The sequence below is a fragment of the Rhinatrema bivittatum genome, chromosome 3 (genome assembly GCF_901001135.1).
Source record: "Rhinatrema bivittatum chromosome 3, aRhiBiv1.1, whole genome shotgun sequence".
Classification (NCBI taxonomy): Eukaryota; Metazoa; Chordata; class Amphibia; order Gymnophiona; family Rhinatrematidae; genus Rhinatrema; species Rhinatrema bivittatum.
Genome location: NC_042617.1, coordinates 40,299,603 through 40,322,907, shown reverse-complemented (window position 1 = coordinate 40,322,907; position 23,305 = coordinate 40,299,603). Strand labels below are relative to the sequence as shown.

The window sequence follows — 23,305 nt, the reverse complement described above, 5'->3', positions numbered from 1 at the left end:
CAAAATGGGGAGAAATAAAATGTTATGCACTCCCTTAATTTGCTCCATAAGACGCACAGATGCCCGGGGTCACAGTCGGTTTAGCACACTTTTTTTTTTTTTTTTTTCCCCCCTCTGAATCCTAGGTGCATCTTATGGTCAGGTGCGTCTTATGGAGCGAAAAATACAGTAACTATTCTTGATGGTCAGTTTCTTTGATCTTTGTAAGCATATTAACATATATGGGAAACTTAAAATTGTTAGACAACTACATCCATATGTAGATTTTCAAGTTTTGAAAGCTGTAACCTATGCTTTAATACTATCGGGCATAGATTATTGCAATGCACTTTATAAGGGTATACCGGCAAAAACCAATCATAAACTCCAACTGATTTGGAATAAGGCAGCACACATAGTAATGGGGCAATCTAGAAGATCGTCCGCAGGTCAACTAACTTCAGACCCAGCTAACTTCAGACCCATAGCAAACCTCCCTATGATAGCCAAAGTTATGGAGAAAGTTGTCAACAAACAACTTACAGAATTTCTTGACGAAAATAATATCCTCACCTCAAACCAATTTGGCTTTCGTAAGACTATGAATACCGAATCGTTACTAACATCTTTATCAGACACCATCATCTTCAACCTTGAAAAGGGCCAACCTTGCCTCCTCGCTCTCCTGGATCTCTCATCAGCGTTTGATACCGTAAACCACACATACCTCCTGCAACGATTAATAGACATCGGCATTTCAGGAGCAGCTTTTAACTGGTTCAAATCGTTTTTGGAGAACAGATCATACAAGGTCAAGATAAATAACAAAGAGTCCCACACCATCGAATCCAAGAGGGGGGTACCGCAAGGATCATCCCTCTCTCCGACTCTTTTCAATATTTATCTGCTCCCACTATGTCAACTACTCACTAACCTTAAGCTAAGACATTACCTATACGCGGATGATATTCAAATCCTCATCCCTATAGAAGACTCCCTACACAAAGCCATATCATATTGGAATAAATGTCTGTCTGCTATCAACAATCTACTCACCAGCCTCAACTTGGTCCTAAACAAAAACAAAACCGAAATCCTCATTATAGCACCGGAAAACTATACCCCCCCTTCACATTCTAACACTAATCAACATCCGGACACCACCGGGCACTTCATCACGCAACAAGTTAAAGATCTGGGAGTCATCATAGACAGCAGACTCAATCTCAACAAATTTGTCAACAACACAACAAAAGAATGTTTCTTTAAACTTCAAACATTAAAGAAACTTAAACCACTCCTCCTATACAGGGACTTCCGTATGGTTTTACAAGCCATCATACTCCCAAAATTAGACTACTGCAACTCTCTCCTCCTAGGCCTACCAGCATGCACCACCAAACCACTTCAGATGGTCCTGAACGCCTCAGCAAGAATTCTTTCAAATGCCAAGAAAAGAGATCATATCACCCCAATCCTCCACTACCTCCACTGGCTCCCAATCAAATACAGGATCCAATTCAAGTCTCTAGCGATGATACATAAGGCCTTATACAACATCGCGCCTCTCAACTTAACATTTCAAATTCAACTACACACATCCGTAAAACCTACCAGAAGCGCTTATCAGAACAGACTAATCACACAACCGGCGAAATCCGCTCTAAGGAAACGTGCACTGTCGACAGCGGGCCCTTCACTTTGGAACTCGCTCCCTCCAGACCTGCGTCTGGAACCATGCCACATTACATTTAAAAAGAAACTTAAGACTTGGTTATTCAAACTAGCCTTCCCCTAGAACCAAGAACAAAAAAAAAAAAAAAAAAAAAGTCTTTTCACTCCCACAATGATATTTTTCAGATCTTTTTTTTTTTTTTTAATTCAATTAGAGATTCACACATTCATGCTGTCTACATACAGTCTACATACACATTCATGTGGACTTACATATCTCCATGTTATTTTTGGATTTATTAACCGCATGTCTATTAATGGTTTAATAGTATTTACTATTTGCCTACTTCTATTAAGTTGTTTCAAAGTAAAAACTTGTTTACTTCGTTTGTTTCAATGTTAAAACTTGTTTACTTCTTTTTGCTCAATGTAAAACTTCGTTGTTTAATACTGTTCTATGTAAACCGCAAAATGTAGCGATTGTTACTGTTATATGTAAACCGGGGTGATATGTATATTATACAGGAACCTCCGGTATATAAATTATTTAAATAAAATAAATAACTCTTATTGCAGCTTCAATGGCTACCGATAGCATCACGATGTAAATTAAAAAAATTACTTCTAGCTTTTCAAGTTCTCTGAGGATTTGGATCTCCGAGACTGAAAAGACAATTAAAATGCTATGACGCATCTAGGAATTTAAGATCTACCGGGAAATCTTTGTTGCAAATTAAGAACATGCCATGCTGGGTCAGACCAAGGGTCCATCAAGCCCAGCATCCTGTTTCCAACAGTGGCCAATCCAGGCCATAAGAACCTGGCAAGTACCCAAAAACTAAGTCTATTCCATGTTACTGTTGCTAGTAATAGCAGTGGCTAATTTCTAAGACAACTTAATTAATAGCAGGTAATGGACTTCATTCATTCTTCCAATAAAAAATGACTGTCAAAGATTACAGAAATTATTTTCTCAGAGTGGTGTTCCAGTTATGTGGCACGAACTCCCTTTAGAATTGTGATTTGGAACAATTCAGGGAAAAAATGTAAAACGTGGTTGATGACCCAATTTGCCGGTAATGTGATATAATAAATGGGGGGGATATGTGGTCAGATGAAAGTGTTTGGACAGCAGAAGGGGGAAGATTTAACTCATACCTTTCCATTGGCAGCTCATGATGAATTACATTCAGGTATAGTAGGCTAAAGAGAAGGAGAAAGGCGTGACAGAAAAATGGAGAAGAGAAAATGTAGACACCTCTGTGCTGCCCTGCTGTGACTGCAAGCATGTCTAGCAAGACTGATCCAGCCACCAGGGACTGCATATGAGATCCATAAAGAGATAATATCTCCATCTGGACTGAGATCGTTCACTTTTTCTCCATCATACCACTGATACAGAATTTGGACGTTGATGGTAGTGCCCCCTTGCAATTGAGCGTAACCCAATGCTCAGATATCACAGCAAATTCAAATCAATCTGTCTGCTTATCCCACTGCAAAAGAAAGGATCCTCCCTCCCTTGCCTCCACCTTTTGTGCCTCCCTCACAAAAGGTGGAGGCAATATGTATATCCAGAGATTAGCTGGACCTGGAGAATACTGTACTGAAATGGCTCCCAGAAGTCAAAGTATTAGGCAAAGATTCTTATTAAATAAGGCTCAGGCAATGAATGAAGAGAAACAATTCTCAAGGAAAATAGTGAAAGGGGATCATGTTTCTCTCCCCTATTATGCTTTTTTTTTAGGTGCAACAGGCCAAAAAAAGACAAGCTTATCAAGAAAAGAGGTATTATGATCAAATAAGCACTAGTATCTATAAACAAGTAGTCCTGCAGCCAGGGCTAGCTCCTCGGCAAAAGGCACTCCTCATCCAGCCCTTGTTGTGGATTAGTAGAGGCGGGGGTACATGTATGCTTTTTCTACAAGTGTCCCTCCACCCCGTTATCGCCTTCTTCCAAACCCCTCCACCTCTTACACCCCCCCCCCCGAGAATCCTATCTATCTCTTTCCCCCTCCCCTAGCAAGTGCCCCCTGTCTCCTTGCCCCAGAACCCCCTCCTCTGTCACTTAACCGTCTCCCATTCCCAGTACCCACTCCCGTGACTTAAATCTCCAGTCCCCAGCATCCACTCCCCTGTCTCTTAACTGCCATACCATCCCCATTATCTACCTCCTGCCTTTCCCTTCCTCCCTCCCAGCATCTCCCCCTTGCCTCTTCCGCCCCCACCCCCTCCGCTCCACTGCATCTGCCTTTTCCCCAAGCAAAATAAGAAAAGTTGCTGCCACATATTTCTCTCAGTCTGTGGTGGCCTTGCAAGCGTGTTCAAAATTCATGGGCTGGCATTTCTTGTATGCTGATCTTGCAATGCACAAGATCAGCATACAGGAAGTGCCATTCCATGAGTTTTGAACATGCTAGCAGGGCCAGCTCTGACAGGAAGGAAGAGTGAGAGGGGTGGCATGGGCTCCCCTACTGCTCCCTGCTGCTCTCTTGCCAGTACTGAGTCTGGGTCTGCATAGCCTGAGGTGCAGCATGCATGACTGCATAAGGAACTCTGCATGGTTGCCCATGTATGCATTACAGGGAACAGTGCTGGTAATGGCCCTGGATCAGCTATGCCCTCTTGCTGCATGGCACACCCCTGGCAACTGCCCTACTCCTCCTACCCAAAAACCAGCCTTGCCTGTAACTGAAGGAGCTTGCTTGTGGCATGGCCAAGATGACACTCAAAGCCATTAATGGTGCACTCCAGAGCAAGAACCTGACCATGGCTCTCACCAGCGCCTCTAGTCTGGTCTACTGATTGAGGCTCCACTGGAGTCCCATACAACTTAGACTGGCATGCATCTGCTGCAGACATCAGCCTTGACTCAGGCTAAATGAAAAGAAGTGAAGCCAGCAGGTTTTAAGATTTTTTTTGGACAGACATTACTGGTGACCAATGATGTACCGAGGGAGCATCAAGAGAACAACGGCCTTATCACCTGGGCTGAAATCTCATGCTGCTTGAGGTTTCACTAGTCTTCATCTTCGGCGAGACAAGAACAATTCAAGGGTTCAGACTGGTGGGGATAATGCTAGCCGTACATTTTATATCTATGCATTTCACATTTTACAACTGATCCAGGAAAAAGGGACTTTTGGTGTCACATTAATCAGCCCTTTAACTCTCCTGACTAATCACCACTTTTGGCATTACTCACATTATCTGGGAGTGCGGCATTTAACTGAGCATCCAAAGAATTCAATTTGCTGACTGATTCGTAGAGATACAACAATTTTAATTTGTGTGCACAGAGTTGCAGAAGTCCTTCATCAACACTCTCAAGTTCTAAGGGGAAAAAAAAGAAAAACAGACCAGCTTTAGTGCTGACACACAAGACAGATGTGAAATCTTTTTTTTAGTTGCATTTTCTTTGTAGGACTTGAAATTTGTTGCCTAAAACAATATAATGTTTGATGCACACATGACATTATTATAATGTCTAATCCATGCCAGGTTAATAAAGCAAGGCTGATTTTTTTCCCCGCAAAGACCACAAAAATTTCAGACTCCTTTCCTAATGAGAAATTAATTTTTTTAACTAGACAGAACACAAGGCTATTGCAAAGGCTTCTGTGTTGTAAGGATTGTGGATTTGCATTAACAGATGGGAATTTTCACAATATGATTACAATCTGAAAACAAAAATGCAGTACAGAATAGGAACAATAGTGTTAAGAAAGACTAAAACTGAAACAAAACAGAAGTTTTAAAGTCCTGCTGTAAAAGTATGAGATGTTTACTAGTGATAAAATAAGCATGGTCCATTATGTACTCAGAATCACTATCACAAAAAAAATCTCTGCAAGGTAAGTGCCCTTATTGAACACTGGTAGCAGCCATTTTGACCAGAATACTACAAATGACATCACAGATACCCAGGACCATTGTAAGGGGTGGGCACAAGAAGCCCCAGACCGGGGGTTGCCTGTGCACAATGCTGTCATCATCACAACACTGGCACCTGAGGAAAAATAGGCATAGGCACCTCTGCCTGCAGTGGGGGAAGTAAGCTAAAAAGTGTGTCTACACACCACATTATCCAAAGTGGACCTCTTCTCAGCTGATGATATCATATGAAAGGACATATCCCACCCCCCTTCCTTCCCCCACTCTGGTTGGGCCATCTGAGGGGGACTGTCCTCTCCCCTTCCACTAACCAGGGCATTACTTGGCCTCACATTGGGCCTGCACACACCCTGCTGACGTGGAGCCAATCCTGTTTCTCCAGCGAGACACTGTGCATAGTGAAATGAAAGACCTGCACGTCAGTTCCCTAGGCACACAACCTGAAGGTGGTACACTTGAGTTCCAAAGGAGGGAAGGAAGCCTGCCCCTGTATGCATGACACCTTCAAGCTGCTAAGTAACACTAAAGGACGTGATCTTGTTGGAATCTTTCCATGCAAACCTTAGCCAGCAAAGGAGACTAGAGTCACTTGGGCAAGGTGGGGGCTAGAACAGAACTACTTTGAAAGTTGCTCTTATTTTAAAGTCAATAAACCTAATCTTCTGAGACAGAGCAAGTCCTGTTTGCTATACTTTTTATATTAATCTGTCAGGCTACCTGAAATAATATTTCAAGACAAAACAAATAAAGCTGTTGTAAACATCAACATTTTAGCCAGTCTATCTATAAATGAGAAGACACCATCAAATCCTCCCAGCATCAGTGTCTTGGGAGAGTCTGAACTCATTAGATCTGAGAGGCTAAACAAGATAAAAATTGGGGGACCAGCAGGGAAGAGCAGGTGTTGTGGGCTACAGAAGGCAATAGCAACCCTCTGCAATATTCAGTCAAGAAAAGGGTCCCAGGCCCCATGGTGAAGCCATGGTCACCTAACCCTCTTTTCCCAGAAATGGGTAGAAAGATGATAGGAAAAGCAAACATCAAGTCTATTTTAGGTTTGATTTTTCCTTAAGTTCTATTTTTTAAGTGATCCTGCATTCTTCCTTCAGAAAAACCAGAAAAGAATAAACGCTACCAGTGGTATGACAAAATTCAACAGCTGCTTTTGTTCAGTTTAGGAGTTTTACAGGATATTAAACCACTTATGGTAGCACAACAAAACTACTCAAAGCTAATCCAGCAAGTCTCTTGGCATGAGCTCGTCTGGTTTAGGCCCACAGGGCCTTTTCTAGTCTGAAAACTGAAATGTAAATTCAAGGCATCATAGTTTGCCCCACAATGACTACAACCAGAATTTTTTAAATCTATGCCAAGCAAAGACAATGAAAAAAACAGTGATTCCACCTAGTATTATCAGTATTTTTAAAAAAGTAAGTTTGGTTACTGTAAACAGTGTTCTCTGTAGCAGGATGAATTAGCCATGACATGTCAGTGATGTCATCCGACAGCGCAAAACAAACCCTTCTCTCTAAACACATAAAGCTTTTGCTCTGCTGAGCATGTGCAAGAATTCCTGCGCTGGCATTACCTTCAAGCTCCTCAGTCAATGTTAAAGCTAAATTTAGCTAGGTAGTCAACTCTCCAAGGAGGTGGGTGGGTATTTAGCATGAATAATTAATCCTGCCCGTCTCTGGAGAACAATGTTTTAAGGTAGGCAAACTTGCTCTCTCTACTGACAAGCCCAGCTGAATTAGCTGTGTCATGTGGGAAATCACAAGGTGAGGGTTGCAGCGGAACAATTACTGAATGACCAACCCGGACCCCCACCATGGAGAATAGACACCTGGGTAAACAGGCTAAGCAAAATTGCTTGTCCAAATTTACTGTCACTCTTTTAAAGATTATCCAGACAGCAATGGAATGTGAAGGTGTACACAGAGGACCCAGCTGCAGCTTTGAAGATGTCTTCAAGAAGCTCTCAGATGAGCCAGTGATGCAGCCATAGCTCTCACCTGATGAGCCTTGACAGAGTCTGTGATCTGGATGCCTGCTAGGGCATAACAATATACAATACAGCCTGCTAGCCAACTGGACAATGTGGGCCAGATTTTAAAAAGGTTACACGCGCTGGGCCAGATTTTAAAAAGGCTCGGCGATGCCCGTAAAGCGCCGGGACGAGTGTAAGTCCCAGGGCTTGTAAAAAGGGGAGGGGCATGGGCGGGCCAGGGGCAGGGCCAGAGACTCCAGGCACAGACATTTGCTGCTGTGCTTGGGATCGCGCGCCGGCAGTTGGCCAGCCCAACTTACTTCAGCCCCAGGGCTGAAGTAAGTTTAGCAACAAAAAAAAAAAAAGAACTCAAAAAAGGTAGGGGGGAAAGGGAAGGTGGGGTGGGGGGTAGGGAATGGGGGAAGGCAGCATGGCTCGGAGCAGGCTCGGCACGCACAAGGTGCACCCCCTTGTGCACGCCGACCCTGGATTTTATAACATGCGCACGCATGTTATAAAATCGGGCGAACATGTGTGCACGCCGAGTAGCGCGCGCACATGTACACCCGCGCGCAACCTTTTAAAATCTACCCGTTTGTTTAGCTACTGCTATGTTCAGTCAGTTAGGAATGTAAGAAACAAAAGAGCTATAAGGCTTGATAATGTGGCAAAGTTCTTTTCCTGAAGTCAGCCAAGGCTCTTTTACAGTCTAAGAAAAGAAGGGCAATTTTGCCTTCATGTTCATGTGGTCTCTAAACGAGCATAGGTAATAAAATGGCTTGATTAATATGGAAAGTAAATACGACCTCTGGTAGAAACTTTGAATGTGTGCTGAGCACCACCCTATTGTGGAAAAATTGCATATAAGGAGAGCAATGAATAAAAGCCTGGACCTCACTGACTCTTCTATTTGATGTGATTGCGACTAGGAATAAACTTCCATGTGAGAAATCTGAGAGAAGCGGTGTCCAGTGATTCAAATGGTGGCTTCAATAGTTGGGCTAGATCCATATTCAGATCCCATGGCGCACACACTCGTAGAGGCAACCCGCAGAGGAGGGAGGAAAATGAGATGATGTTGGTGCCTTGCCGCAACAAGCTCACTGAGCATCTCCCTGGCAGCGAGGAGGTGAAGCTGCCGGTCATGGGAGCCACCATGATCAGCAAACGTAACATTCACTAGGAATCCTAATCACTGCAGGAATTTAATTGAGTTCTGTAGAGAGATGAATACATCTTCCCTGTTAGCTGTGGTCACAAACCACTCATCCAGGTAAGGGAAGACACGGATTCCCTGATGACAAAGATATGCTGCTACTACAGCAAGGCACTTGGGTAAAGATGCTTGGTGCTGCTGATAGTCTGAAGGGGAGTATTCAGTACTGGTAGTAAGAGAAGTCCACTATAAAAAAAAAAAAAAAAAGGTAGTACCAGTGGACTAGGTGGATGGTATGTGGGCATAGGTGTCTTTTAGATTTACTCTCCCATCTGGATGAAGGGGAGACTTGTGTGAAGGGAGTTCATTTTGAACCTCTCCTGAAGTAGATTCTTGTTCAGACTTCTTAAATCCAGAATGGGTCTCAATCCCCTAGTTGCTGAAATTCCTGGAAGAGACATCTGTGGAAGTATGACCGTTTAAAAATGTAGTAGGGCCTCCATGTAGTGAACTATTGTTCTGAATCTGTTGAGAGGGACTAGACTGTCACATATTGTAATTTGATTTGAGAAACTGATTTTGTCTCCAAAGAGGTGACAGGAGATATCATCTAACTTATTTTGCACATCATTGTGCAAACTACTGGCTCTCAACCAAGCCATTCTGCGTGCTCCAATGAAGGCTGATAAGGAGCAGGCTGTCATTTTGAAAGCCTCAAATTGATCGAATAAGATAGTATATACCCTCCTCCGCATCTAGGAGTGGCTTCAGATATGCAGAGCTTCTATCACCCTGAAGAAAAAAGGGCTTCAGTTTTTGCATGCAATCATGTTAGTATTGAACCATACAGAACAGGTGGCAGAAATATGCATGGAACTTTGGAACACCTTTTTATCAAAATTGTTTAGGAGCCTGGGATCCTTCCCTGGTGGAGTATTAAAAAATATTCTTGTTTTCTGTGCTCTTTTAAGAGTGATCTCCACTACAACTGATTGATGAGATAGCTATACTACTCCAAAACCTGAAGTTTTCTGAATTCTATACTTGAGGTCTAACTTCCTTACAAATGGGGCACAGGAAATCAGATTCTCCCATATTCTTGTTTGCAATGCTTGCAGAATAACATGGATTGAAATAGCTGCAGGCTCCACCAGGGTATCTAAAATCTGGAGAAAACCAAAAATCTCTGTGCAAGGGTCCTTTATGAACAGTAACTCTAAGCGCTTTATCCAACTTGTCCAGACATTTGGAGCAAGAGAGATCTTCAGGTGAAGACGAGTGGTTTAGAGGTTCAGGTAGGGAATTGGATGGAATTTCCACTGAACCTTCCTCACATCCTAGAGGGGAAGGAACATTAATCCAGGACCCCAATGAAGAAACAAGTGATGGAGGTGGGGTCACTGGTTGCTTCAGAGGGGTGCATTCCTAGTGTACATCTTCCGACTGGCTGGACTCCACTGCAAGTGAATGTCGGGGACTAGAACCACCTCACGGAGGTTCTGATGGAGTATCTGTCCAATCAAGGTTTACTGGGACTCTATTGTGAGAGTATTTCTGATATTATGGAAAGGAAAGTTTCAAGAGTCCCTTCCTTGTCTTTAGCCACTGGAGAGGTAAAGAAAGATCTCTCAAACTCTGCCACTTGGTCCAAGGGCTAATGTGCCCTCTGACAAGGAAATGGAGGTGGAACATCTTCTTCAGTTACCAGAATGAAATATCTCCATGCACATCCTCTGGACTTTGTTAAATCTGTGGCAGGGGCAGGTTAGAAATCAAGGGGTCTGGTGTATCCAGGCATAGGCCTTGTAGCAGTAACTTTGATGGTGACACTGCCCTAGAAATTGGGGGGAGTAAGTGGAGTATATCTCCTTCTGCCCCTGAAAATCCCATATGTATAGAAGTTGCTGATGACTTAGTGAACAGTTCCATCAGAACCTCCATGGCTTGGTGCATTAACAATGTACCAGGTTGCTCCTATGTTTGAGGCACCAAGGTAGAGAGCATTAATGGCATTGAGGCTCGATGCATCATGCACTCCAGAGATCAATGAGTTAACAGTGCTGATCCTCAATGTGTAGACAGCACTGGGGCTCAATGTGCCAGAGAATGATGCATCAGCGGCATTGACAATGCTGAGACATTGTTTTTTTTGTGCCAGTTGTGCCATTGGCTCTGAAGAGTGGTGTGTCTTCCTTTTAACAGCATCAGTTCACAACTTTTTCTGTTTGCTCAACTCTTGAGGATTCTGCTGCTCCTCCAAAGGGGAAGACTTCCTTGAGGAGCCTCTGCTCAACTCAGCACTCAGAGAACAAGACAAGACTCCGCTCCGGGAAGAGAACAGACTATGGCTCTTGAGAGACTTACTTAGTTCCTGGGAATGCAGAGACATCCAGTCACAATGGTAGCAATTTGCCTGGTCATAGTTCAGTCCAAGGCAGCGGTAACAGATGTCATGCCCATTAGGGTGACCCTTAGTTGTATATGATTTTGTGAATTGAAATATTTTTCAGCTCCCTAAAAATTGTTCAAATCCATGTAAAAGTACTCTCTGTAAAATTTCAGCTCAATCAGATAATATTAAAATGGACCCCAAATGCCCTGAAGTTTATCTTCTTTATCATACTTTTTTCGAAATAAGTATAGAATATGATTGAAAGAGAACTTAATTAGCAATAAAAATGCTTCTGGAAGCTTATAGAAGGTTGTGGAAGATTCTAGAACCATAAAGAAAGTTCTGAGATATATATATATATATATATATGGCATCACTCAACAACTCTCAGTCAGTTCAATTCAAGTCTTACAGCCAGTAAGGCAGTTTTCTAAGTTTAGACACATATTTCAAGTTACAGTTCTATTCATTAAGATTTTAGTAAGTTCTAGTATTAGTGAGTTTGTGCTTTGCGAAGAGTAGTTCATTTGTACGATACAATGGCATCATCATCATCACATCTTCGAATTAGTCTTGAGAAGTAGTTCTGATGCAGTAATGGGTACAACATCTGGGCCAGATGTGAATTTGTTTAAACCTGGTCAGCCATAGACAACAAAAAATATCATAGTGGGGATAGAAGATGTCACCGAAGATGTTTATGTCAGTTACGTCATAAACAGCATTGAGATGATAACCACGAATTATTAGAATTGGTCACGACTTTCCTTGGTGGTACTCCGGCAAAAGGAGCCTCATTTTGCGTTCCTGAAGCTGTGAGCCATGCTCCGTGGTTGGCAAAGGCTATTTATGCTTTTAAAATATATTCCGAGAGCAATTTAAACTGACCAAAAAAGAGAACGATTCAATCAGAAGAACATGCATTTTTCTTATCAGACTATTTACAAGCCTGATTCCTAGTACTGCTGGATCTGAAAGCTCCGTATCTAGATTACAGTTTTTTTATTGAAATTGAGTATAAGAATGTAAATCCAGAAATTAGTAGTACTGCCATGAAAAAATTTGCAAACCAGAAACTGCAGCATTCGCATTCTTTGATGATGAAGTTCCACTAGACATTAAGCAAAAAATGGCTACTATAATGATGACTACAGAAGACAGCAATGCAGAAAATCAAATAAAACAATACATTGTTAGTAATGAAGACCTCAAGCGTTTAAAAGAAAAACACTTATATGATTTTATTTCCGCAGAATCAAAGATGTGATTCTCAAGATTTTCAATAAACACAAATTTTATAAAAAAAAACTGCCTACTTGGAAAGATGATGTCAACTTCCAACGTGGGTTGGAAATATTGAAAAGCATTGTAGTAGAGTTAACGACGTGGTAGAGAGGAGTGAAGCTAATCCAAGAATATCAGAACGTTCTGACCAAGAACAAAAAAGAAAAGCAATACATTGTGCAGATTGTTAGTAAACACAGAAAAGAGTACCCAGATGCAGCCAAAACTGGCCTAATGAAGCAGTAAAATCTGGTATCTTATTATGTTTTTATAGTTATTATTTCCATTTTAGATGTTATTTTGCAAAGTATGTATTTTTCTTTTGGTTTCAATTTTTGCTCAATACCTTGGCAAATTTTTATGTCAAGCAAATAAGTATATGAAGAAAATAGTTATAAATAAAATTCTTTCGATTATGCTTGACTATTATTTTCCCAAACAACGTTTGAAAATGAATTACAAAAGTTTTAAATAAGAAATACTAATCTTTGGTGAAATCTGAAACATTAAGGCCTTTGGGGTCACCTTAAAATAGTTCAATTGAGCTGAAATTTGGCAAGGAGCACTTTTTCATACATTGGAGCAAAATGAGGGGTTGGGAGCAAGTTGAAAAATAAGGGCCACCCTAATGCCCATCCATAATGGACAATTTCCTACTGCATATACAGTCTTTGACGCCACTAATGGTGGGCTTCTTGGAATCAGACATCCTGTGAAGTTTATCGTTTTGTTTTTTAACAACATTGAAAAGTGCTGTTTCGGGGCTGCTGAGGCAGCGAGGCAACTTAATAAATGAAGAAAAAAAAAGAACAAATTTAGTAAGATATTAATCGATAAAAAAAAACACGGATAGTGTACACATCCAAGCTGATGCTCAGAGGGAAAAAAAACCTGAGGGGGCTCATGAAGCAATGCCCGTACAGGAATTTCTGTGCATGCTAAGTAGAACAAAAGCTCTATGAGCTTAGAAAGGAGGGTCTATTCAGTGCCATTGAGTGACGTTGTCCATGTGCCATGATTATCACTTCTGCCCGTCAACAGAGAGAAATTTTTTCAGATAAAATTCACTTTAAAGAGGACATTGATTGTGAAAACAAAGTATAAAGTTGTACTAGCTGGCAGCCTGAGCCTTAGAGATCACGTAAGAGAATGCACTTACCCTGGCTCCTTAATGTGTCCATCAGCGTCTGTGTTATGTTTGTCAGGGAGCAGAGCGGTATGTGGTCACTTGCTAGGATGCTTTCCAGAGCCTGTCAGAAATTTAACCAGAATTTGTTTCTCAGCAAAATGACAGAAGAGTGGCACTATCACAAGGTTTTCAAACCTACCTGTTTCTTTGTTGCAGGGTATTTAATATCCAGAAGAATATCCTTTGCTTCTGCTTCCAGAAGTTCTATGAACACAAATTGATTATGAAAGAAGCCTTAAAACATTCAAACACCAGTGCTGTGAAAAAGGTAGAACACACACAGATAAGCTGCTTCCTTTATTATCACTCTGATTTCTTCTTATGTGTGAAACAAAATCATGTCCCCTGTCAATTACAATTATTCAGAAATGCCCTCCTTTATCGAGCTTACTCATCTCACGTGCAGCAATTAATAAGAATAATACTTCTTATTTTTATACTGCTATTGAATGTACATAGTGCTGTACAATGGTGATTAAGTATTCAGGTATTACAAGTCAACTATATACAGTATCTTGCAAAAGTCTTCACACCCCTTCTACATTTTTCACTTTGTGCTGTCTAAAAATTACAAATCAAAATGCATGTAAGTAGGAGCTCCTTTCACTGATCTACACAACAATCTACACTTTCATTGTAGAAGAACAATTATAGAAATATTCCAAAAGTAATTAAGAATAAAAGAAAGTCATCTTCACATCCCTTGACTCAATACTTGGTGGAAAGCCCTTTTGCAGCAATAACAGTCATGAGGCATTTAGGAGAAGTGTCTACCAAGTTTGCAGATTTTAGCCATTCTTCTAAGCAGAATAGCTCAAGCTCTTTCAAGTTGGCTGGGATCATCTAGGATTGCAGTCTTAAGTCTTGCCAAAGATTTTCCATTGGATTCAGGCCTGGCCTGTGACTGGACCACTCAAGGACATTCACTTTCTTCTTGCTAAGCAATTTCACTGTTGCTTTAATTTTGTGCTTAGGACTTTTATCATGCTGAAAGGTGAATCTTCTCCCAAATCCCAGGTCTATGGCAGACTCGAACAGGTCTTCCTCCAAGATTTGCCTGTACTTTGTTCATCCATCATTCCCTTGCTCTTCATAAGTCTTCCCTCTGATGCTACTGGAGAGTATAAACACTACATAATACTGCCACCACCATGCATCAGGGTAGGAATGATGTTAGCAGGGAGAGTGCCGTGTTTGTTTTACACCACACACATTGCTTGGCATTGAGACCAAAAAGTTCAGGGGGAGATTTTTTAAAAAGAATGCACGATTTTATAACATGCACTCCAATTAAGGAGCGGACTGGGAGGGAACTTCCCTACCCTAACCTCCCTTCCCTATCCCACCCCCTATCCCTATCCTAGCCCCCCATTTTTTTTTTTTAAACTCTGCCAGCACGCGATCCCCGACACAATAGCAAATGGCCGCTGTACAGGGCACCTCTAGCCCGCTCCGCCCCCCCGGACTGCCCCACTGCCGAGGCCTGGCTCTTGTGCGTGTAACAGGGAGTACGCTCGCGGCTGGGCCTCTTCTAAAATGCACGTGGCGCTCACAAGGCCCGGCCACGTGCATAACCCGTCTTTTACGCGCGCGGGCCATTAAAAATCCAGCCTTTAAATTTTTGGTCTCATCAGACCACAAGACCTTCTCCCACATGTGTGTAGTGTCCCCTGTTTCTTTACAAATGCTATACGGCAAATCATATGGCTTTTCTTCAGCAATGGCTTCCTTCTTGCCACCTTCTCATACAGGCCATGTCTGTGAAGAAATTTTGATATTGTTGAAAATCTAACATTTTTCTCAGCCTCAGCCACAGACCTCTGTAGTTCTTTTTAAGTAATCTTAGACCTTGCAGTGACTTTCCACAGCAGTTTCCTTAACCTATGGCTATTGATTTTGGAGAGGCAGCCTGATCACAGCAGTGTCTTGGTAATACCAAAGTATTTCAATTTTACAACGATAGACCTGATAGTGCCCCAAGGGATAGTCAAACACTAAAATTTTCTTGTAGCCTTCCCCCAATCTGTACCTTTGAATAATGTTATCGCAGAGTTCTTTCAGCATGTTTTGAACTTTGCTTCAAATTAATTTCATACAACCGAAACAGCTTGATTCTTCATCCAGGAGTATCTGAATCAGCTCAACTACTGTGACTGGACACAGGTAGGTTCTGTTTAACTTATTATAGGCTTTGTTCAGGCAATGCTTTGAACTGCTGCTAATCTGAGTTTTCTATGACAAATGGTTTTCTTTTTTATAGTATTCTTTATTACTTTTGGAATATTTTGATAATTGTTCTTTCATGATCAGAGTGTAGTAGAGTATGTTGTGTAGATCCGTGAAATACTCCTAATTTAACGCATTTTGATTTGTATTTTTTAGATTGAATGTGAAAAATGTACAAGCATGTGAAGACTTTTGTAAGTCACTGTAATACAGAATTTAGATTTTTGTTTTATTAAAAGACCAAATGAAAACATTTGCTGATCTTGTTCAATCTTCTTCTAAATATCAGTAGGTTCAATTTTGCTCTGTACACGTCCCTGGATGTACCCATATTATCTGCAACTCAGAATATATCTAGTTGTAAGGAATATTACTCCACTTGATCTAGTAACAGACTAATTAATATGTCACTCTCGCCACAAAGATAGTGTTCTATTAAACTCAAGTATATGTTAACCTATCATATCCTGCAGCTCAATGTAACACATAGACTCATAAGAAATAAAATCTACTTTCACTAACTATGGTATTCACTTCTCATCTATGCTCTATGGTACCTTAAATCATCATCACACTGTTTTGAAAATTTTGTTCAACAGACACTTCAGAGAAATACGTCAGGGTTCATGATTGGTGCTACTGTTCACATATTTCAAACTTGTGCTAATTTAACCTCTTTTTGTGTCAACAGAAAACTAAATTATTACGTACTTTGCTGGTAGAAGATTGGATAAACAAAGGTCATTTTTTCTAGATATCAACCTTTTATTCTATATTCTCTGTTTAGTGTTTTTCTAGTGACTGAAGTGGTTTGCAAGATATATTTCCTTAAATTAATACTTGAAATAGGCCAGGTGTCTCCTGAAAGTATTCATGTAAACCTTATCACAAATCATAAACCATTAAATGCCCATCACACAAATGCAGCTTGATATCACCCCTTCAGTCAGCCAATACATCGCTGATAAGTGCCATTGTCATAAAGGGATCCTCATTGGCCACTGGCTTGAATAATCTAGGTACCAAATCTTTTGGTCTACTTCAAAAACACCCTGGAGACATTATAGGAAATACACCAGTGGCAGATAATGAAATGCAGTATTACACAATATCACTTCCAGTGTATTTGTTCTGTGCCAATTCATGATCACACATTACATGAACGCTTGAATATTTATATTCTTAACAGTGGTGCCATATGTGTTTATGTAAGGGACTAAAACATGACATGGAGAGCAAGAATGATGCATCAGAATGCAAACATCTTAGGAAATGTTTTTAACTCAATCTTTTCTGCACAATCAGTCTTGAATCGCTGAAATGTAGCAATTCAATACTGAGCACTGCTTTGCAGCAGGATACTGTAGCCTTAGTTACTATATCTGAGCGATAGCTAGCAAAGGCTATCCCAGGACATGATTTCAATCCCCTATAAATTAATCCTGGCAGGATAAAGAGCTGTCAGAAGTACAGGTCAATTTCATTTATCCAAAAGTGCTGTACGATTCTAAAGTCCTATCTTTCAAAGTACTACCTACTGAACTAACACATAGTAAGAACAGAAGGGCTATTACCAGGATTTGGTGTTTTTGCTTTAAGCAATGATGACAGCTTCTTTACCAAGTGCATGTCCTTCGCTCTCTCACTCTTCTTATCACTGGAAAAATATATGGGCAGGGAAAACAAGTGTATATGTATTTAAAAACCCTAAAAAATCCCCAGAAGACCTTACTGAAAACTGTTTTCTACAATTCTGTGGGTACATCATATAAAGCTATCATGACAATATCCTGAAGGATTTTCAGTAAACACATCTTTCATTCCAACCAGAAAACGTGCCTTAAAAAATCTACAAAATAAACCATGCAAATTCCGTGGCAATGTCCACCGCCCCAAACCATATTCTAAAAAGACATTCAGATTACATAGATGTCAAATCAGAGCATCTGAAAGTATTCCTATCTTTAACAGGTCAGCTTCTGTCAGATTTTCAATAAAATAGCCACCAAGAATTGAAGGAATTCTTAATCTTGTTCTTTTCCTCCACCATCACCACCTTCTCTAATGCCACAAAGTACAGCGTTTTTGTAAACCACCTGTTACATCTAATCCTCATATCATCAGTTCATTGTGGGAGGGGTGTTTTGTATTTAAAAAAAAAAACAAAACATTGCTGTGAGGCAGGAAGTGTTCATTTGAGAAAGCAAAGTTGCTGTACCTGTAACAAGTGTTCTCCATGGGCAGCAAAACAATCCACCACCCAATTTCTCCCTCCTTCCTAGGAAAAAGACTAAGGAGACTCACGGGAAGGCCTGTGCACGCTCAGAAAGCAAAGTTGAACTTTCTGGGCTTTGAGAGAAAAACGACCCGACTCTGTGGCCTCGGATGATGTCACCCATCTTGCGTAGTGGTTGTTATATTTGTCCTCGGAGAAATACTGATAGCATTTAGGAGTATTATAGTCCTGGTTTTTATGAAAACCTCCTTGAAAAAGCCAGTTTTTGTCAAAAGATGGCTGCCTTGGGTGCTATGAATGCAGTCACGATCAATACAGTAAATCTTACCTAAGGGCTAAATGAAAAGGCACGTTTACAGTCTTCACACTTCCAGAAAGAGGATCAACAAGGCATATCTGATATGTCTGTGGCTGCCAGCCCTGACTGGTCACATTGTTAAGGCCCATTATTTTATAGCCAGGATACAACAACCTAAAACAGACAAACACATAATATGAAGAAGAGAGAGAGAGAGAAAGTCACAACAGACATGCATTTCACAGAATAAATAAAGAATGGGGGACCACAAACGAGCAGAAGTTTATCAAGGTAGCTTCTGCAACTTTTTCTTTGCATTTCATGGGACGCACTGAGTTTGAAGGCTTCTTGTGGATCTTTACTGGGCTCACTGCTGGATTCAGACAGGTTGTGTGGGTTGTTGCTTCCAGTTTTTGGAAGAACTGTTTGGAAGTTTGGCTCTCTGGATGGTTTTGCTTTGCTGCAGGGAGCACTTGAAGATCAGAGTCACTGCTGCTGAAATACGGGACAGTTTTTACTTTCTCTGTATTTGGAGCTAGGAAAGATGGAGAAGAGGAGCATTCATCTTTACCATGGGAACCATGGGGGATGCAGGCCGTGACTACTGCTATGATTGAAAATGAATATAAATTACTCTACAGGTGGTATCTCTGCCCCAAAAGGTTAGCAAAATGTTATCCCACAATGTCCAATCTCTGCTGGCGGTGTGCAGAGGACACGGGCACCTTTCTCCATATCTGGTGGTTGTGTCCGCTCATTTCCACTTTTTGGGGTCAAATTCGAGGGTGGGCTAAAGACATGTTGGGAACGGATACATTGATATACCCAGAAATGTGGCTATTGGGGCTATGGCTGGAGGACCAGGGGATAACTAACTTGAGGCTCCTGCGTTATTTGGCCATAGCGGCTCGGTTGGTGATTGCACAATGGTGGAAGAGGTTGAGATTAGTGGTTACCAAGCTCATGGGCATTAGAGCAATGGAGAAAATCGCTGCTTATCACAGAGATGACTTAATTCAATACGAGAAAATTTGGGCGCCTTTTGCCAAGTGGCTTTAGAACAATCGGCTATAGGTTGATTTCTGGCATATTAGTATATTTCATTTTATTTTTCATCCGCTTATGTACTATAAGAATGAGCCGAGGCAATGGTTTGCCATATATATTTTATTTGTGTACATGGGAACTGGCTGGTGTGCTGTATTTTATTTTACTCTAATTTTATTTATATATAATGTCTGAGATACCTCTTTACATATTTTGTTATTGTTCATGCAGGAGCAATTGTTTTATTGCGACAACCATACTAGAAACAGTATTAGCTGTACACTGGTGGGGGGGGGGGGGGTAGGGGGGTGGTGGGTTGGGAGTATAAAACTGTTTGGATAATTTGTTTGTCTCCAAGGAGATGTAGCTGTATGAAAATTATTGGCTTGTATGTTGTTGTTTATCCAAATAAAAAGTTAAATTACAAAAATACAATCATATAACCATACCAATAAAACAAATTTAATCAGAAAAATAAAATTAACATAATCCCCTACCCCATTATCCCCCAACCCAATTCTAAAAACGAATTTCTTAATCCCCAAACCATCTCACCGTCAAGGTCCTCACTATCTCCCAGAACATTTATTTCCTGCAAAAGCATCCACTTCAAACAAGCATTAACTTGTCATATTTCCCAAAGGCACTGTATTCCACAAAACAGGCGTAGAACAGCTAAAAGCTGTGCTGCATGTGACCACTAATCTAATCTGAGATAGAGTCAGAGGCTTCAACAAATCTTGTCCTGCAGACCTAAGATTTCTTGTAGGCATATAAGTAGTCAACAGTGTCCTCAGATAGCTTGGGCCCTAATCATGCAAACATTTATGCAGAATAGATAGCACTTTGTATTAAATATGTTGAGGAATTGGCAGCCACTGTAGATCATACAAAATCAGAGTGATACGGTCAGAACTCCTTAAACCTGCCACTACTCAGGCTGCCGTGTTCTGAATCATCTGCAGTCACTTAAGTGCAACCCCTGGCAAATCCTGATATAATGCATCTATTTCTAACAAAAGCACGCACTAATGTCTTTCTGTTCTGGTCTGGTATAGCAGAAGTAAAGGAAAGGAAATTAACAGGTAAGACATAATTTCTTCTTCCATTACCTTCTGCTCCACCAGTCCCAAACCTATGGGACGTACCAAAGTCCATTTAAGGGTGGGTGGATGACAATCCCGCTTTCAAGACAGCTGAACCAAAATTGATACCTTGCCTAGTGAGAAGATCCAGCCTGAAATGCTTTGCAAAAGTGCCTAAAGACGACCAAGTAGCCGCCTTACATATCTCCATTGGACTAACAAAACTTCTCTCAGCCCAAGAAGAGGATTGTGCTCTTATAGAATGAGCCTTAAATCACAGTAGGAACAGATTTACCCTTCAAAATGTAAGCCGAGGCAATAGCATTCTTTTACCATCTAGCAATCGTAGTCTTAGAAGCAGCTTCATCCTTTCTAGGAGCACAAAACAGGACAAATAACCTTTCCAAATTCCTGAAATCCTTAGTTGTTTCGAGACAATGTTTTAAACATCTCCCAACATCTAAATAATTTAAAGACTTTAAACCATTCTTACACTTCTTCTTACTAAAGGAAGGTAAAACAACCTGTTGATTTAAATGAAATGTGGATACAACCTTCAGTAAAAATGAAGGAATTGGTCTCAAAATTACTGAACTCTTTGTAAAACGCAAAAACGGAGATTGCACTGACAATGCCTGCAATTCCGAAATATATCTTGCAGAGGTTATTGCCACTAAAAAAAAAACTGTCTTAAGAGTTAAATCTTTAATAATAGAGCAATAAAGGCTCAAGGGCAAATCTGTTAAAGCTTGCAAAACTATATTTAAATTGCAAAGACGAAAAACCAGCTTCACTGGAGGATGTAAATGCTTCACACCGCATAAAAAGCAAATAATATCCGCGTGGGAAGAAATTAGGCAACCACTATCTCTCCCATGAAAAGAAGAAATGTCCGCAATCTGCACCTTTAAATAATTTAAAGACAAACTCTTATCTAAACCAGTTTGCAAAAAGGAGAGAATAACCCCTACCTGAGCTTTTCAAGGAGAAAATCCCTTTCACAAACAAAAATTTTCAAATATACACCCCACTCTTACATAAGAAAGAGAAGTGGATCTTTTTCTGGAATGTAGCATGGTACTAATTACTGATTGTGAATAGCCTTTATTTGCTAATCTTTCCCTTTCAATAGCCAGGCTGTAAGCCAAAATGGAATCGGATCCTCCATCTCTATAGGACCTTGACGTAGAAGACCTTTCATTTGGGAAAGTAGAAAGGGCTGATCCACTAAGAGTCTCAATAGGTCTGCATACCACGGTCTTCTTGGCCAATCGGGAGCCACTAGAACCACCTTTACCTTCTCAATCTTTCTCAAAACTCGAGCTATTAAAGGCCATGGAGGAAAAAGATACATAAGACTGTAGCCCTTCCAACACTGCTGAAAGGCATCCACTCCCTGGTTGTTTATCTTTCTGTGCCGACTAAAAAATCTCTCCACTTTTTTGTTCAGATTGGAATCCATTAAATCTATTTGAGGGGTGCCCCAATGCTGTACTATTTTTTAAATAAACCTCCAGATTCAACTCCCATTCTCTTGGATCTATTATGTTACAACTCTGTCTGCATGCACATTGCTTTGACCTGCTATGTGTTGAGCTGTCAAATGTAAGAGGTGAATCTTGGCCCACATAAACAACTGATTTGTCTCTTCTAACAAACTCCAACTGTGTATACGCTACCGTTGTGGTGGTGGTGTTGTAAAGAACCTTTACTGCCTTGCTCTGAAGCTGAGGTTGAAAATAGATAAGTCAACCTGACAGCCCTGCTCTCTAAATGATTTATTGACCAATTTCCCTCTTCCTGACTCCAGAGCCTTTGAGTGTAAAGATTCTTGTAATGAGCACCTCAACCTGTCAAACTGCATCCATTTTCAAAAACTCCCAAACTGGAGTTTCTAGAGGCATCCCTTTCCTTAAATTTGAAAGCTGAGTCCACCACTTCAAAGAAGTGTGGACATCCTCGGATAAAGGGAGACGAATCTGGTAATCCTGAGTCTGAGGATCCCACCTAGAAAGCAACGAAATCTGTAAACGCCTCATGTGTGCTCTTGCCCAAGGTTCCAACTCTTAAGTCGATGCTATTAGGCTTAACACTTGGTGGTAATCCCACACAGACAGGGCTCGACATAAAGAAAATTCTTTTATCTGGGCACAAAGTTTTAAGATTCTTTCTTCTGATAAATAAACCAGTCCGAGCCTTGAACTGAATACTGCTCCCAGATGTTCCAATTTCTGGGTGGGCTGTAAATGACTCTTGGAAAAATTGATCACACACCCCAGCCTTTGCAGTAAAGAGACCACCGTCTCTGTCGAATCTACCTCTTCGGAATAAGACTTGGCCCTTATTAGCCAACCGTCCAGATAAGATGAATTAAAATTCCTTTTTTCCTTAAAATGGCTGCTACCACCACCATCATCTTTGTGAAGGTCCTTGGAGCAGTTTCTAGACCAAAGGAAAGAGCAAGAAACTGAAAATGATGGCCTATTACACAAAAATGAAGAAATTTCTGGAAATCTTGTCTTATTGGAATATGAAAATATGCCTCCTTCAAATATAGGGAAGATAAAAATTCCCCTTTGCGTACTGATGCTATTACTGTGCAGAGTGACACCACACGGAAATGAGGGATATATATATATATATATATATATATTCTGATTCACCCCTTTAAAATCTAAAATAGGTCTGAAAGTGCCATCCTTATTTGGAATCACAAAATAGATCGAATAATAACCCTTTTGATATTCTGTTCATGGGATTGGGTGAATGGCCTATAAATGAAGTAACTTGCTTAAAGTCTTGTGTACGGCAACAATTTTGGCAGGAGACTTGACAGGAGAAATAACAAAATGATCTTT

The 23,305-nt window shown here is 40.8% G+C and overlaps 1 protein-coding gene across 4 annotated transcripts in view; it reads right to left on the bottom strand.

Moving 5' to 3' along the window:
- Positions 1-23,305, bottom strand: part of RAB3GAP2 (RAB3 GTPase activating non-catalytic protein subunit 2) — a 279,134-nt gene that overhangs the window by 116,618 nt on the left and 139,211 nt on the right. For 3 of the 4 annotated variants that reach the window (XM_029593170.1, XM_029593168.1, XM_029593167.1), the window contains exons 15-19: positions 18,346-18,489; positions 17,356-17,438; positions 13,695-13,759; positions 13,526-13,616; positions 4,859-4,986 (exon numbers count right to left, since the gene is read on the bottom strand). In XM_029593170.1, coding sequence (XP_029449030.1) covers positions 4,859-4,986; positions 13,526-13,616; positions 13,695-13,759; positions 17,356-17,438; positions 18,346-18,489 — 511 coding nt within the window. The remainder of the gene's footprint in view (positions 1-4,858; positions 4,987-13,525; positions 13,617-13,694; positions 13,760-17,355; positions 17,439-18,345; positions 18,490-23,305) is intronic. The other variant, XM_029593169.1, reaches the window with a different exon arrangement.